The 18,505-nt window shown below is 37.1% G+C and overlaps 1 protein-coding gene across 1 annotated transcript in view; it reads left to right on the top strand.

Annotated features, from left to right (window-relative positions):
* The window catches only part of LOC122791746 (nuclear RNA export factor 1-like), a 603,159-nt gene that overhangs the window by 556,800 nt on the left and 27,854 nt on the right, over window positions 1–18,505 (top strand). The window contains exon 7 of the mRNA XM_044059662.1: window positions 10,470–10,530. Coding sequence (XP_043915597.1) covers window positions 10,470–10,530 — 61 coding nt within the window. The remainder of the gene's footprint in view (window positions 1–10,469; window positions 10,531–18,505) is intronic.

Below are 18,505 nucleotides of genomic sequence, written 5' to 3'. Positions count from 1 at the left end.
GTTCTGGAGATGAGGGCGGTGCTCTTGGCGTTGCAGGCACTTCACAACCTTCTTCCTGTAGGAACTATTGCGATACAGACGGACAACATGTCAGTTGTCTGGTACATCAACAAACAGGGGGGAACCAGGTCCTATCCGCTCTGTCAAGAGGCCATGAGAGTGTGGGAATGGGCGATCTCCACCAACCGCTTTCTTATTGCAACGCACATTCCGGGACGGTCCAACATACTGGCGGACAGACTCAGCCACACCATCCTTTCACCTTACGAGTGGTCTCTCAATCCCCAGGTAGCGAAGCGGATTTTTGCCCTGTGGGGGCAACCCTGTTGCGATCTCTTCACCTCTCCCTCAAATACGAAATGCAACAGCTACTTCGCTCTAATTCCCCCCTTTGGGGAATCCCCGAGAGACGCTCTGGTGCATGCTTGGCCTCCCAGTCTGCTTTATGCGTACCCTCCTCTACCCCTGATGCTGAAACTCATACAGAAAGCCAGTCGGTTGGGGAGCAGAATGATCCTCATTGCCCCATTCTGGCCTCGTCAAACGTGGTTCCCTTACCTGTGGTCTCACTTGGTGAATCCTCCTTAGATTCTGGATCCCCTACCGGATCTAATATCTCATCCACTAGGTCTTCCGATTCCGAATCTGGGCAGCCTAAAGCTGACAGCTTGGCTGCTCCAGTTCCACTCCTAGTCAGGACTCCCGGTATCTCTTCCCCAGTTAAAGCCATACTAGTAGCGGCACACAAACCTTCCACTAGAAGGGTCTATCGCAGTAAGTGGAAGCGTTTCTCCATCTGGGTGGAACATCATAATTTAGATCCCTTCACAGCACCGTTGGATTTCCTTACAGGTCTTTTTCATCAGGGTGCTAGCTGCTCAACGGTCAAGGTTCAACTAGCAGCTATTTCTCATTATCATGTGGGACATGAATCAGGGCCTTTGATCACGGCAAAATTGTGCAAAACCTTTCTCAAGGGTACCTTCCTGCTCAGACCCCCTATCAAAGACACTGTACCCCCTTGGGATTTATCACTAGCCCTACAGGCCTTGACAGCTCCCCCTTTTGAGCCTGCTGCTTCAGTGGATCTTAAGTACCTATCTTGGAAAACGGCTTTTCTTGTCGCTATTACTTCAGCGAAAAGAGTTTCCAAGCTTCAGGACCTTTGCGTGAATCCCCCGTACTTGGCCTTCCACCAGGATAGAGTATACCTCAGGACCAATCCCTCATTTCTTCCCAAGGTGGCCTCAGAGGCTAATATCAATCAATCTTTTAACCTGCATGTCTTCTTTCCTAAGTATCAAAACAAAGGAGAATACAGACTGCATTCGTTAGATGTGCATAGACAACTGCGCTTCTACATTCATAGGACGGCTGGTCATAAATGATCCGACCAGTTGTTCATCTCCTTTGCCAAATTTAACTTAGGTAAATCTGTTTCTAAGGTCACTCTATCACGATGGATCTCACAGTGCATTCTCTTGGCCTATGAAAGTTCTGGGAGGCCCGCACCTCAGACAGTACGTGCGCATTCTACTCGCTCTATATCTACCTCTGTTGCCTTAGGTCTAGAGTATCTTTGGATGATATTTGCTCTGCAGCCACTTGGTCCTTATCTCATACTTTTATCAACCATTATAAGCTGGATGTTATCTCCAGAGGGAGAGCATCCTTTGGTTTCGCAGTGCTTCGGAACATCCTTCCATGTTGGCCGCCCAAGATCTAGGTAGCTGGGGACTCTGTCCCAAAGGTTGCTGACAAATGAAGTTCCTACTTCAGATTAAGAAGTTATGTACTCACCATAACGTTCCATCTGAGTGTAGGTATCTTCATTTGTCTGCAACCATCCCCCCCTCCTTCCCCCTGACCTTCGAAATTTTAGGTCTGGATGTCCTTCCCTTAGTCCCTTTCGGGACGTATTTAGCCTGTTAGCTGCTTATATAAGGGCACACTTGATCTGAGGTCAGTCAGGGTTAGCAAGGGATTGTGGGTAAGGGGAGGAGCTAGGAGCTCAGATCTATTAGCTGTGATCCGATACCCAAAGGTTGCAGACAAATGAAGATACCTACTCAGATGGAACGTTATGGTGAGTACATAACTTCTTATTAACAACTGCAGCATTAATGGATGTCATCAACATGGATATCAACAGGATTAGATTATGTGAGCTGCCTGTTGGATAACAACTCACTAGATTCTAAGAAAAAGGGTGAGAAGCTTTCTTACAGGAACTGTTTTGATTTACTTCAAAGAAGCCCTTAGACAGGGATGAACAGTCAGATGAATAACATAGGCCAGAATTTGCAAGATGAAATGAGAACAATGTAGAAGAAAGATAACCAAACAGTTCCAGTAGGAGAAGGAGCAGCAGATCTAATAAAACAAGAATTTACAATCTCACTTAAATATGCTACCAGTACGTACAACTCCATATGAATTACAGAAGGATGCAATCTTGGACTCATTGTGGGTGCTGAGTTGGAATACTGCACTGCATTTTTCTAAAAAGAAGGCTTATTATACAGCATAAATATGAATAGTTCCTTGTAGCTTATTAAGATGATTTCTTTGATCATGCCTGAAATGATTACTGCAATGGATAATGAACAAGAACAATATGCTGACCCAGTAAAAAAATAAGAAGTAAACATTGTAGACACAATCGTGAAAATACATAGCAAATGCTTTACTACTGTATCATGTTTAGACATTTGCAGATCTGTGCTTGGAATAATACAACAAAAACACTTAAATGTAGTACTTACACAAAGCATTCCCTTAAGGACATAAATGTAACAATGATACTTTCAGCAATCTATTCATGCATGCAAAAGGAAGGAAGATAAATAAATGCTTACTGAATTACTGAAGAGCTCAGCCTCATAAAGCCCCACTCATTTGAGCTGCTTTTGCTAACCCAAAGGGGTTGAAGAATGTCCCGTCTATAAATCTGCATATTTATCCTTATAACTAATGATACTATAATAAATATAACTGGCACTTATAACTGATAAGCATCATACTATAACAAACATAACTGGCACTTTACTTGGAAGAGGCTTGACCATCTATATCTTTACCTATTGATAAAAACTGTCACATTTCTGGAAATACGTATGAGGGATTTAGAACAGACAGCAACTTCCTAAAAACAGTCAAAAGTTCTGCCAAATGTCTGCCCACATTTAAAAATATTTTTTCTGTTGGCAGCTTCATCCTCCTCCCTTCAATACAGACAACTATATATATATATATATATATATATATATATATATATATATATATATATATATATATATATATATATATATATATATATATATATATATATATATATATATATATATATATATATATATATATATATATATATATATATATATATATATATATATATATACTCAGCACTAACCCCTGCATCTTGCTACTACTTCTCAGCTTTGTGGTTACTGGAGCTCATGGCACATGGAAACTGGCCTTCAGAGCTGCCTTCCCAAAACGTGAAATCATATGATAGTAGTTAAACAGAAATCAGAAATGCCTACTGCAAGCAATCCATCTGTCATAGAAACACAAAGGTAAAAGGCAAACATTCCAACCCATTGTTCACACAACACAACAAATCGCAAGCTCCCGCCAAATGCAGCTTATAGACACATTAAACATATCTTAAAGACAAATCAGTTTACTATGTCATACACAGTCCACAAAGTTTAGCAGAGCAGTATCCCCTGACAGTACACACTAGCCATTTCCCAACGTAGAAAAGACCCAGTGCCGTATTTGTATCATGTGATGCCAACCACTCCTGTGTTTTAACGTCATGCATTTTCTGGTTGACCTTCTGTGTTGGCAGAGAGAATTATTACAGTGTTCTACTTTAATTGGATAGTATGTTTGTCACAAGAACCTCAGTTAAGTGAGAGACCACATAGTAATTGTGACTGATGATGCATAAGCCATACATCTGAATTGTTATGTAAACTGAACACAAATTATGCATTTGTCGTCTTGCTGGACTGCAAGAACAAGAAAACTTTTTTTTTTCGTAAGCAGTATTTAACTGAACTTCCTGCAATTTGGTTGATATGCTCTGCTCGTTCTTTGTCTTTGAAGTTATTGCTAAGAATTCATTGGACCATGCTATGAACTCAGCATTAATTAGGAAGCTTTATGGCTCGGCAGTAGTGTAGATGTTCACTGACTGACTCACTTTTTGACAGTCTATTGTACGAATGTCTTCTCTCACGTTATTGAAAATGTAAGCCATACCTCTCTTGTGTATCTTATTTTGTGGAGCGATCCTCATTTGATTCTTAAAATGATCGTGTTCCACATTTTGCCCAATTGTTACACATTATAAGAGGTAATGTTGCCATACCCCTAAACTTATCTCTGTACGGAAATGTCAAAAAGTAATGGCACTGCTTTAAGAAAGCATGACTGTGCCAAAAGGAGCTAGAGGTACACCTTACAAAATATAAACAATAATTTTGCGAATAAAGCTCAAGCCACTAAGAGTCTGCTAAGCACCTCAGCGCTATAGCTGACTTTTTAGATCCTTTCTTTGTAAAAGGACAAATGGAATGACAAAGCAAAATCTATGTGTGCACATCCTGCAAACAGTCACAGTTTCTATTAGGCATGGGCAGTAATAGGCATACATATAACATACTCGTTTCTGGAACCAGAGGTTGAGTCACTGGGGAAAGTACATTTTCTATTCTCATTCTGGGAGTGCGGACATGGGAGGGGGCACTGTGCAGGCTGCAGAGCAGTCAGAAAAATCATTCAGAGGTTGACATTGGGCAGAAGTAGAACTTAAATTTAACTTTGTAATTTTCATTTTTTGTAATAACATAGCCTGTTTAAAGTATTATGTTTTTTAGTTTGGTTTCTGGAGAAATCCTCGTTCCCTGAACGTGTCTAGTGGATTATTAGTTGGTTTGAATTATAAAGAGCTACTCCACCTGCTGTTATTCAGATTGCTGGCATGATGACACCAGCAATAAATTTAAAGTTGTACTCTCCAAAAAAAAAAAAAGAAAAAAAAGAAAAGAAAAAAAAATCGTGAATTAAAGGGGCCACTTGGGAATTCATGGCACCCTATTATATTGCCCTCAAAACCAGTAAATACAGAGGAATATGGTATGGTTGAGAGGTATAACCATTAGTCTTATTAATTTCACTATTTCCATTACATATTACATTTCCAAGCATGCCGATCTCATCTAGCTGGCTTTGTACATCCACAACTTGAGCCATGTTCTCAGTAGCTGTCTTTCTCATCTTTTTTCTTACAGTAATGTTCTTCAGTCCTTCCACGTTCGATTTGTATTTCTTCCTTTTCACCTGCCCCTTGATTTGTGCTTTGCCTGAAAGATCTTGTACATCTATGAATATGTTATGAATATGCATGCTGTGATTCTTATCTTCTCTTTTATGTAAATAGACTTTCTACAAGGTGCTGCAGTGTGTTTATGAAAGTTACTGTGGAGTTCAAAATGATAACTCAGGTAATGCATTGTTTGCACACACTGCAGTTTGTCTGAATTTTAAAAAAGTTAGGATTTTATGTTACTGGTTATGTGTCAATGTGATGGGGAGGGATATTAAATACTTGACTGTAAATAATACCAATGATGAGTAAGATTAAATGCTTATAATTTTCCTGGTATTGACAAGATGGAAATTTTCAAAATAGTTTTAAAAAGAAAAAAAAGGTAATACTTGAGTCTTAGCCTTCAAGCGTATTTTAACTGTGTTGCATTTATTAATTGGTTACTTAACCTTGTGATTTAATATAAGGTTCCCTGTGCACAGTTTTGTTCTTCCCTTATTAATTCACCTAATTCATATCTTATGCTATGACTTATGTCACTGTGGCTTAATTTTTTTAATTTCCTGTGTTTTTTCTGATCTTTCTGAATCACTTGCCTTTGCAACTACATGATGTAATTTTTGATATGCTAAGTGAAATAGTTTTGCTCAGTTTTTGTTTATATTTATGTATTTTTTATGTATACTTGTCTTTTTTGTGTAAAATTAACACACAGGCTAAACCTGAAAACTGTTCACGTAGGTCAGTGTTCTTCCCTAGTTAACAAAATAAATAAATAGACAAATTGTTTGATTGATAAATCAACTGATTAGTTGATAAGATAATGGTCAGTTGCAGCTTGTTCTTTAGTGTGATGAGGTATTTTTTTCAGATATACACTTAATATAGAAGGTTTAGTCCATCATGAGTTTTAAATAGAAGGTTAAGCTTTCAAGTGATGTTAGGGTATAAGCAGGTGTAACTTCTAGGTCTGGATCATTGAACCAAGCCAGCAGTGAATGCTGTATGAAGTGTTGGTGACTTCTGGCACAGTTGAGGTTTTGCTCAGATAATATCAGTGAGTAAATCTTTTCTGGTGGCTTATGTATTTAATACGAGGAAGAAAGATCTACTAGATAATGGTATAAGCCTTTACAAAATTGTATTTATTAGACAAATATTAATTTCCTATCATCATCATACCATTGAAGGAGTAGAGTCACTGGGCTGAACTTGAGAGTGTAGGGAATCACTTAGTGTAATAATGCTGGTTGATAAACTAGAAATTTCGAAAAGCATTATATCAGCAAGTTCTGGTCTAAAATCCAGTTGTACCGTAGGTACCTGGATGACATTTTATTCTGTGGAAAGGAGATGCCAAAGAATTGGAGGCCTTTATAGCCTATATTAATGACACCACTATTTTTTGGGAGTTTACACACCAGCTTAATTTGGTTTCCATATCTTTTCTTAATATCTTAGTCATTGCTTTCTCTGTTATGATAGCAGACATCCATTTTGGCAAAAGAAAAATCTTGTGAGGAGACAGTTGATTAGACTGAGAGGGCTTATTTCTGATGACCAAGTTTTTGACAGTGAGACCATGACTCTGTGTTACATATTCCTAGGCACAGATTACCCATGAGACATGTTGCTGAATTTAAGGGAGTGGATGAAAAGTCAGAGGCATGTATGCTACAAACCCTTGTTGTGTTATGGCAAGAGCATAGTAGCAGGGAGAACCAGTAATGACAGCAGTCACTCTAGGGCCATTGTGTTAAGTTATAGTAGGGATATACTTTCCCTAATGAAGATTATTAGTTCCTGCTGGGCCACCATTTTTGGTGCATTTGATCTTATGACTAAATTGGGGCAGAACCCTAGGTTTATTTACATTTATTATTATTATTATTATTTTTTAACTTAAATACTGTACTTGAAATAAATCAAAGCAGGAGTTTGAATTCTACAAAGAAACTGGGAATGAGGCACTGTGGAGCAAACAGTGCAGATTTATATTACAAGGTCCCCATTTTTCTGTAACTGGCTTCTCTAGAGTGATTTCCCTTAAAGAGAGTTACAACGTAACACCAAAGGGGTAGTGTATTTAGCCCTTTGTGCAACCTGTCTCAAATTTTATGTAAGTAAGACTGAGGGGCCCGTTAGGAAAAGGACTTCCCAGTGCACTAATGCTATCCATATGAAAGACGGTAGAAGTGTATTACACAAACATTCTGTGGTCTGCATTAACTTTAGAAAATGTTCTTTTTTGTGTACTGGAAAAGGTTTCCCCCTAATCAAGGGGGAGAAGGGGGGCTTTCCTTAGAGGAAAGGGACCTTTATTGGTAGTTTATTCTTAATGCTGCAAATACCCTGGGTATTAATGATGTTATTACCATAGGACATGTTTTGAAGAATAAATCTCTTTCTTTATAAAATGTTTTTACTAACAATGTTGTTTATTGGTTTTTATTACAGTTAATATTAAATTATTGAAGTAGGCTGTTTTTAAAGTTACATTTCTCTTTAAACTTGTTTTTTCGCACCAGCATTTGTATTTAAGCAGCAAGAAGTGATGTAAATTCTTTTAACTGTGAGGGAGTTCTGTTAACTTCAAGAATGGAAGTGCTTAGTGTTTTACAATAAAAGAATTGTAGATATTTTCAGAGTGGCATGTTGTTAATTATATGTATATTAAAATATAATAATTTCCCCTGTACATACATATACATGACTAATGTTCTTAATTTACACTGCAGACAAGGGATTTTTTTATCAGGAGACTAGAAAATAGAAAGCATGAAAATTGGTAGTTTTCTTAGAAGAGTGGTTTTTGTACTTGTAAAGCTATTCGCTGTTTCTCAGTAGTTGGAGACGGTAAGTCTACAGGTGAAGGCAGTTAATCATGAAATGACAAGGATGTGCAGTGTGGCATTTAGTCTTTAACTTGACACTGAAAAAAGTGAATACTTTTGCATGTAGCTGTATCCCTAACAACCTTAGTGCTAAAATATTAAATATAACAGTGCACAATTGAGCTAATTTTTATAAGGGTAGCCAGTCACCGTTTTGTTAAGGCTAAAAATCAGCTGAGAGCAGGTACGTTATTTTTCTCATCTGAGACGGAAATTGAGATAGGAAAAGAACAGACATTATCTCTGCAAGAGGGAACACAACCTCTAGTATGCAATCCCAGCATGATTAAACATAATTTGGGGATAGGCAAAGCCTGTAGGTGTAGCTGTCTATTCTGGGCAGCTACCTTCATTGAGGGGTAACTTCTCTTTTTGGAAAGTGTATATAGTTTTGTGTGTTTGTTTCTTTCTTGAGTGTTTTTATTGAAGTGAGAATTCTAGGAAAATGCCACATGCATTCAAACAGAGATGAAAAGCAGCAACTGCATACAAAATCACCCTGCTAAACATTGAAATGTGCATGTAAGTTGCCTTGCAGAATATGTGAAAGTAATAGCTTTTTTTATTAGAATAACTGCCGTACCAGTATTACCATGGAATGTAAATGGCATTAGAGGTATTGACAAAAAACAAAGGATACTGAATTATGTTAAGAACTGTAGGGTGCATATGACGTTGCCACAGAAGCCACATTTGATTAGAATATAGCTGTAAAGTTCACAAAGATGAGCCTTCAGAATAGATTTTCAGAGCAGGATCAAGCACAAATGAAAAGTGGGGTAATAATAATACTGATTGCAAGAGGGGCTTCACTAGTGATAGAAAAGGGTAATAATAATAGATTTGTGTTAATAAGGGATTATTAGCAACAAGTGAGGATTACACTGTCTATTTACATTCCACCTAAAAATAATCATATGTAGTATAATAGAATTTTAGGACAAATAAGTTTTCAGCAAGGAGGAGTATTTATGTGTGAGGACTGGGATCTGATTTGCAATAATGAGTATGTATCAGGGGACAAAGAAGGGCAAATACAACAAAAGAAGGTAGATGTCTGAAGAACTGTATGAAAAAAATGTAATGAAAGGTGTGACTTTACTAGCAAGAGCACAGAATTTTTCATATTATTTCCAGAGGTGCAATAAATAACTGGACTAGATCAAATAGAAATTACATTTCATAGAAGTGTGTGTACATAATTGAAAGCTCTGAAACACATCCAATGACTATTTCAGATCATATCCAATAAAGTCTGAAGTAAAGATTTAAACTAATGAAGTAAAAACAAGACATTGGCAATTTCCTACTAATTTGTTAAGATGAAGGGAATTTAAGGAAACATGATGTGAAGACTTCAGTTTTTTTTTAAGTAGATAAAATATGCTGGAGGTATGATGGGAAGGAGAAATAGAGAGGTAGTTGGAAACATTTTTTTTAGAAATGTAACAAGTTTGCAGATTTTTAAAATTTCCTACAGATTACTTTCTTAGAGAAAGTTGGGGGTGCAAATGGTTATAACTAAGGAAATGTATTTTAGTTTATTTATAGGATCCAAATTGCCTAGACATAGTAAGGCTTTACTAAGTTTAATGCTGTTGACTGCCAAAAAAGCAGTTACTAGAAAATGGAAATCAAAATAATCTGAACTAACCATAGCTAAAGTATTGACTATTGTAAAGGAGATTCCAAAACACACACACACATACACACACACACACACACACACACACACACACACACACACACACACACACACACACACACACACACCTGCAAATCACAGTGGCATGTTTGACTGTACACCTTAGATGTTTGAATGAATGAGTAATCCATAAAAGCCTTGTTAGCCTTAGTTTTGATCATAGAAAGAAGGCATGATTTAAAAATGGAAGCAGAAGATAAAGCCAGATAGAAAAGAAAAGGAGCAAATTACATAGAAATAAATGAAATTCCTGGGAACAATGCATGTAGAATATTTAGGAGGAGCAGGAAATCTTAAGGGTAGGCACAAGTAGAACAATTTACATAATGCTGGATTGAATGAAAATTTCTTAGAAGAATTCTTGTACACACAGTGCATGAAAGTAACAATGGAATTGTGATTGTGATTTGTTTCCTTTTCTGTTATTGTATGTATACACATCATATGTTATAAAATATCATGTTTAATAAAGATGTTTAAAAATTCTTAAATGTATTTAATTCACTTATGCTCATTTTGATTCTTATAGGTGTCTTCAGGAAAATGACTGGAATTTTAAACAGGCCACAGAAGTATTTAATTACTTTAAGGTACATTATGAATAATTTGCTTCTGATAGCTCATTTCATATAATAAAGTTTGTGTAATGCAAATGAGGATAAAGTAGGCATTTGCTTTTAGCCATCTCACACACACACACACACACACACACACACACACACACACACACACACACACGCGCACACGCACGCACGCACACACACACACACACACACACACACACACACACACACACACGTGCGCGCGTACATGCACACCCAGACATACACAGATGTGCCCATCAATTACAGTGATCTTATTGACTATATACATCTTAAATGTCTGCTTGTGATCAGATGAAGTCTAATACATAAATATATAACAGCCACAGCTATGTAATTCAGCTTGCTGATATCAAACTCATAAAGTACAATCCTCCCCCAACACAAACACAGATATATCCACAAATGACAGTGAATTTTTTGACTCTATATACCTTGGATGACTCAATGAATGAGTAATGCATAAATAAGAGCCACAGTAATGTAAGTCAGCTAATTGCTGTCAGATGCATACAGGGCAACCTTTTTGAACTCCAGCATATACAATAATGCATGAACAGGTACATGCTCATGGGCAACGAGTCACTGCAACTTGATTTACTGTGTATACCTCAGATTGAGATCAGTGACTGAATAATACATAAGTAATGACCACAGTATTTTAATTCAGTTTGAGGTTGACAGATACATACACTGCAGCTGTTTGGAGCACCACACATACACAAACATACACACACACACACACACACACACACACACACAGACACACAGTATTTTCAGGACAGGTTAACAGTACCTTTCAGTGTCACAACTCCTTCCTATCTTCATTGTATTCACAGTCACCATTCAGACCAGTCTGTCAGACTGGGTCCCTGAGTTACCTCAACTCTGTACATCATCTGTTTCTATGCTATTTTTGTGCATCAGGATACACTGTCTGTGACTACCAGTCCTAAAGGTTTAGATGATAATGTGAGTATAAGAGATATACTTTTTCACAAAAGGAAATGTCGACATTAGGGGTTGTATTTGGGAAAAAAGTTGCAGAAAACAGTGAAGTGATATTTTACTAGAGTTAAATAAATAGTGAATTTGTAGACAATGTTTATGTTGTCTTTTTGAAAAAAATTATGTTAAGGTGTCCAATCTCGCCTTTGTTCTTGCTGGATGGGGTCCGGAGCCGATCCTCAGCTCCGACCTCCATCCAGCAAGAAGGAAGGCGAGATGAAAGACTACTAACATGGAATGTTATGGTAGGTACATAACTTCTTTTTATGTTTGGTATAATATTAACAGAAAAGTAGCATACATGGAAGACATATAAACTTTCCTAACTGCAAAAAAGAGAAAGGCTCACCAGGAATTGTTGTTACTGTTGTTGTTGTTGTTATTATTATTATTTTGTTTTTGGAAAGAAAAACAATTTTTATTTATATATATATATATATATATATATATATATATATATATATATATATATATAAAACAATTGTGTGCAGTCCTCATGCATGATGGTCCTAATGCATTATTTTCCCTGGCAGCTGGCCAGTCCAATTTTTATTATGTTGTTAAAATAGTGTGTGTTATTGCTGATACATCTGGCTGCAGCCCATTGCTAGGGAGTACAATGTGCTATTTTTAATGGCAATTTAAAATTTAATCAATTTATTCATTTGAAATACTTAACCTCTTGCCATCAGCACATGATCCGAATGAAGCTTCATTGTCACATGTATAACTGCAATTCTTTCCATAGTCATTCAATACTTACTTTATCTTTTTCTTGTACCAACCAAAACAGTTTACAGCCAATCCCTCAATTATAGGAACATTAGAATTCATAAATTAAACTATGTACAGTATAACTAATCGGTTATAGATAATTGAAGTCACAATTTATAAATGCATCCAGGAGGAGATAATCCTTCTAATTTCACTTCAGATGGGTTTTGCTTTCTATATTCATACTCTTTTCTGTATATTTGAGTCTTACAACTGCTTCCTAGAATGCATAATTATGTCCTGAAATAACTCTTATCTACTTTCTCATTTTATATTTCCCATTTTTTGGTCAAAATATATTTTTAACTTTACCTTTATGTTTCATCACCATGTCTCTCACCTCTCTCACCATGTCTAACAATTCCCTTGTGTCTGGCTTCATCCTTTGCTTCCATTTTTTTATTCATGGTTTTCCTTGCTATGATCACAACTAAGGCTTTTTATATGTATCACTGTTTTTTCACCCAAGATCAATTAAAAAAATCCCTGGTGAAGCAATCATCTGCCCAGATATTTCACTTGTTAATTTCCCCAAATCTATTATGAACTGAAGCAGTTTTCCACATTCCCAAAAATATTTTCCACTGTAGCCCTTACCCATTATCATATTTCCATTGTGACACTCAAGACTGTGGGAACCTCCCTAATATTCTGTATGGGGTATACAAATATCCTTGCAGGCACTCCCATACAAATACCCTAAACTTCCTTGATTTTGTAGCTTAGGCTTATGCTACCTCCTGCCAATTGTTTCTCACCAGTCCTGTTTTATTTAAAGGGTGCCTGTTTTTCTAGCTCCAGTATAGCCATATAGGCTAATCCCAATACTTTTTTTAAGGTTGCTAACTCTGTACTACTTTCTTGGATGAGATCTGTCATGGATGGTTCATTGTTATTGTCTGTAATACTCCCCTGGAGTTCTCTCCATTCTTACAGAAGGCCTATATCTTTATATAATCACCATCTTGTAACTTGCCTCTTTTAATTCCAGCTAAGTATTTATCTGTTGTCATCTTCGTCATTTGCTTCCAAGTCCTTGGACTTTTATTTTTCCGGCTCCAAATATCTGCGGCTTTGCCCTTTCCCACTGTCTACCTTTTGTTTTACTCAGTTTGTACCATATGGGAAGAGTACACTCCAAAGCCAGGACTTAACATCTTACCTGCCTAATACATTTCCCACACTCTGTTTCTTGTATATGCAAAACCTGTCTTCTCCACTGTGTTCTTCTATAGCCATCCACATCTTCAAGGGATGTTGTTTCCAGTTATTCCTTCTTTGATTTAATAGTATCCTCTGTCTCTCTTATCCATATAACTTCCTATAATATTCCATCATAACTTCCTTAGTGCTTCTGGCTCTCTGATTATAATGCCTATGTCTGGAATACTAAATTTCAATACCATATGTTCCACCTTTTACATTCTGAGAATGTGCCAAGTATTTGTATACCTTGGGAGTATAAGTGAAAAAGTTGTTTTATTGTACTAGCCTTAAATTCAGTTAAGCTATCCAAATGTTCCTTTAGCGCCTTTTTTTTTTTTGAATCACATAGTTGTATCTCCTTTTCACCATCACAATTCTCCTTTTAATAACCCTGCAGATGTTCATCATAAGATCGTGTTTTCATAGCCTAAGCTACATGTGATGTCCTGCTAAGGACCAGACCAGCCAGCCAGCATCCAAAGCTTTAGGGAACCTTCCACTACCCTAGCAAGTGCACAGCTCAAGGAGAGCAAGATAAGGCTGACCTTCTCTGTGGACTTTGAGTGACGAATGTTTGGCTAGCATTTTACCAAGACTGGGAAGATAAGTTTCCCCATTCAAAGTTACCTTCCACTTTATCATGTCTTTAAGAAAAAAGTGTTTCTTTTCTGTCAGAAATTTAGGCTACAAGTTTAAGTTGATATTTATAATGTTTTTGTTTTGATGGTTCTCTCTGGGAATTGCTATGTAAATCACTATTTTTGTAAGAAAATGTGCTTCACTTTTCTGTCAAATATTATGGCTAGGGGATAGGACTAGCAGTTTTAGAGACTGTCAGTAAAAACATTTTACCCAAAACTTATTCATCCTGTCATGATATTTCACTGACTCTAGTAAGACACTTAAAAAATTTATTGGTTAAGCACTTTGGTTTTTAAAATTACAAACTTCATCAGAACAATATCAAATGAAAAAAAAAAACAGATTCAAATGCACTTGAAAAAGTCAGGTGATCAGGAACAACCAATGAAATCTCTAATATAATAAATAAATTAAAAAAAACAATAAAATTTAAAAAACACAGAGTTTAAAAAAAAACTTGATAATTTGATACATTAAAAGTAAATTACTTAAAGTGCATCATAATATTTTAATATAAGCAAAGAATTAATAAAACAGGCGTAGTTTAAACCAGGGTTGTTCATAGCATCCAATATTAATTGCCTTCTAAGCTCTGCTCTTTCCAGATGCTCACAAATGATATGTCCCTGGGGATCTGACTTGATTTGTTGTAATATTAATTAAAACTATGGATAAGAAATTCATCTACGTATTTGTATAAAAGCATTAATCTTTTTCTTATTTTTAATATCTAAATTGTGCTCATAAGTACGTCTTTAGAATTTTCTAGAGGTTTTCCCTACATAAAATACATACATTCGGCAATATACACCACATTAGATGTAAAACAAGAAAAATGCCAACGAATCCTGTAAATTGTGCTCCTAATGTTAATACTACAAACACTGTTTATCAAGTGACACTGGGAGCAACACCCACACTTGTACATACCCGGAGCTAAGTGACCAGTGTTAATACATCTACAGTTTTTATGTTCCAAATAAAACTTAAAAGATTTGGCCTTCTTGTAAGAAATATAAGGTGTGTCTCCTAACTTGCAGCTCAAATCCTGTTCAGACAGGAAGAGTAGACTTTCCAATTCTTATTAATACATTCAGAGATAAATTTACTGTCAGTTGTATAAGTAGTAATGAAATACTTTTTACCATCACAGTTGTTATTAGTAATAGGTCTACCCTCAAAGTCTCCATAAGTTGGGATTACAGATCTTGAAGACTTTAAAATAGGATGGTAAACCCCAATGCTCCTTTAACACACCACTGAGACACCATTCAGGCTAAATGCACCAGTTGTCCTTTGACAATTGCTTTTTTCAGAAATCTAGGGTGCCAGCTAGAATACCTCAAATAAGAGTTTAAAAATGTTGGTTTTCTAAAACTATTAGAAATGAGGCATTGGTTAACTAGATCCTTACTAATCTGAATGTCAAGATAGGAAATTGTCTCCTAATTGTATTTATAAAAAAAAAAAAAAAATAAATAAATCAGCTGTATTATTTATATAATTAAAAAAACATTTCAACCTGTCCGGCGTGTCCACCCACAAAATAAAAATGCCATCCAAATATGTGGTGTAAAAAAATCCAAGAACTCACAAATGGACTGTTAAAAATAAATTCAGTTTCCCAGTGAGCCATTACATAATTGGCAAAACTGGGTGCACAAGTTGCCCCCATCGCTTCTCCAGTAAGTTGTTTGTATAGCTTACCCTCAAAAATGATGAATTGATTTTTGAGTACAGTTTCCATCAACGTAGTAATAAGTACAGTTTTCATCAGCGTAGTAATAGCATTAACCTTAACAGAACTAAATAAATCAGAGTTAAATAACTGATGCTTATACCAACTTAGTCCTGCATCATGAGGGATAACTGAATGTAACTGTTGAACATCAGTGGAAAAAAAAACATTCCATCCCTTTTTTTACATTATAATCAATCCACTGAGCAATGTAGTAATCGATCCAGACCTGTCAACAATGGGTCTAAAAGGTGGATTGGCTTAATTTTTGTGTACCTTGGGTATCCCAAATAAACTAGCCAAAACTGGTTTATCATTAAACATGTAAACATAATCCATCCCTAAATAATCTAATCTAAATAATTTACTTTTAATGTATCAAATTATTATTAAGGTTTGTTTAAACTCTATGGGCAGGATTCACAAAGCCTCCGTGTAAGAGTTATAACTCTTACACGGAGGCTGCAGTTAAACGGAGTGATGTCAGCATGCTCTGCATATTCATGAGAGCATGCTGAATCACACCTAAGGCTAACACGGTCCGTGGAAGACAGTCGGGGGCGTGTCCGTAGGCCGAGCCCTGCAAGCGGACACGCCCCAAGAAGAGTAAAAGTGCCCAAAGTAAACACCCACAACAGAGGCCATGGAAATGTGAATAAACACAACACAACACATGCCCCCACAGACTATGAACATAAAATATATAAATGAACATGTTATATATATTTTTTTAATCGTAAAGATGTTTGCCCGTGAGTGCGCTCGTTTGCGCAGGCGTGCCCGTAGCTTAGCTACAGTTAGCAGTCAGTGGGAAAGGATATAAGAACTAAATATGTAAAGTAAGCCAAGAAGCAATAGCGTAGCGGTAGAGACGTCAGCTGAAGAGCAGGCATTCATGGTTCGAGCCCCCACAACATCAATTTTTATTTTTAGTAAAATAAGCATGAAATAAGTCCCTGACAAATATGTACACATATAAAATTATATTTTGTGTTAAATGTAATGAAATAGTCCATTTATTTTGAAGAAATGTGAGATAAGAAAACAATAAAAAATGCGAGATGTGACTATAGCTGAGCTACAGTTTAACAAGGTGAGTGCATCTGCCCGTAGGTGAGCAGTGGTTTAACAGGTGCAAAATGAGTGCCTGTAGGTGAGCAGTGGTTTAACAGGTGCAAAATGAGTGCCCGTAGGTGAGCAGTGGTTTAACACGCTGAAACTGTGTGCCCCTAGCTGAGCTGAGCGTAATATGCGTGCTGACAGCCAAACCTAGCTGAGCTGAGCGTAATATGCGTGCTAACAGCCAAATGAGGCGTAAACCAGCATACCCCGTTTGCGCAGACCTGCGCACCGCGCTAACAAGCTAACCGACGGGCAACGTTGAGCAAGCTGTAACAAAACTGCCTTTACACAGACATACCCCCTAGCCTGTCTAGACAGTCGTAAAATATAAAAAGTAGTGGCCAGGTTCGAACCCAGGATACCATACACCATAGACAAGGTACTGAACCACTAAGCCACGACAACTGTACTTAGAAATGCAGTAATAGCAAATATATAGGAATGAATAGAAAGTGGAGCATGACAAAGCAGGTTTTGTGAAGTTGATACAATTCCAAAATGGCCAATCACAGATAAGTGCGGGAAAAACGGCATATATAAGCCCCATAGGCTGGAATACACAGCATAAACGATTGTAGAACTGACTTGCAGCCAGAATGTCAGGAGTAGGAGAGGGTAGTTGCTTTCGAGCACAAAGGTGGGGCATTGAGGAGTCCAGATACATGGTCTGGCTCCTAGTCCACAATCATGAGGCCCAACTCATGCAGGGCCAGGTCCTGTGGGGAGCATATAGGGCTGAGGCGTGGGACCGATTGGCTCATGATCTCACCAGTGCCACAGGGATTCCAAGGACTGGTGAGCAGGTCTGTCACCACCATGCGGACCTGAAGAGATGCAAGCAGGACCAATTGAACCTTTGGATCCAGGTGGCCCGGAAAATGCCCAACACCCCACTAATGAGTAAGTTATATTTAATTATGTAGGTAAGATATTAAATTAGCTGATATTATGGAGATGTGTATTCCAATATTACTTCATTTATATTACAGCTGCAGGTGTCCGTTCTGCGAACCGCAGAGCCTATGGCGATAGGCTGGTGCGGTTGCGCCACCAGGCAGGTCAGTAATCCACTCCCAGTAACTGTAAAGAAATATAAAAGTATGACAGTTAGCAAAAGAGTGCAGTGTAGTCACTAAGTAATAAAATGTGCAAGTAACAGTGTAAAAGTGTTTGCAAGTATTGCTTGATTACAAAAGTGTGTTGCAGTCTGTAATCCAAACAGAAAAATTGAAAATGTCTGAAATAAAGTCTGAAATAAAGATGCCCCACCTGTAATATAATAGTACACAACCTGCAGCAGGCTGAAAAGTACAGCTGCAGAAGATGAGCAAATCACGTGTGAAATATATCCCTGTTGAAATACTGAAACATGACAGAAGTGAGACTGCTGGAAAGGATTGTAATAACTACAGGTAAAACATGTCAATAAAGCCTAGAAGTAAGTACCATCCTGAATAGTAAAATGAAAACAAG

The sequence above is a fragment of the Protopterus annectens genome, chromosome 1.part2, assembly GCF_019279795.1.
Source record: "Protopterus annectens isolate FY-2018-M chromosome 1.part2, PAN1.0, whole genome shotgun sequence".
Taxonomy (NCBI): Eukaryota; Metazoa; Chordata; order Ceratodontiformes; family Protopteridae; genus Protopterus; species Protopterus annectens.
Note: the sequence above shows the minus strand (reverse complement) of the source record. Positions and strands in the feature narration are given on the sequence as shown.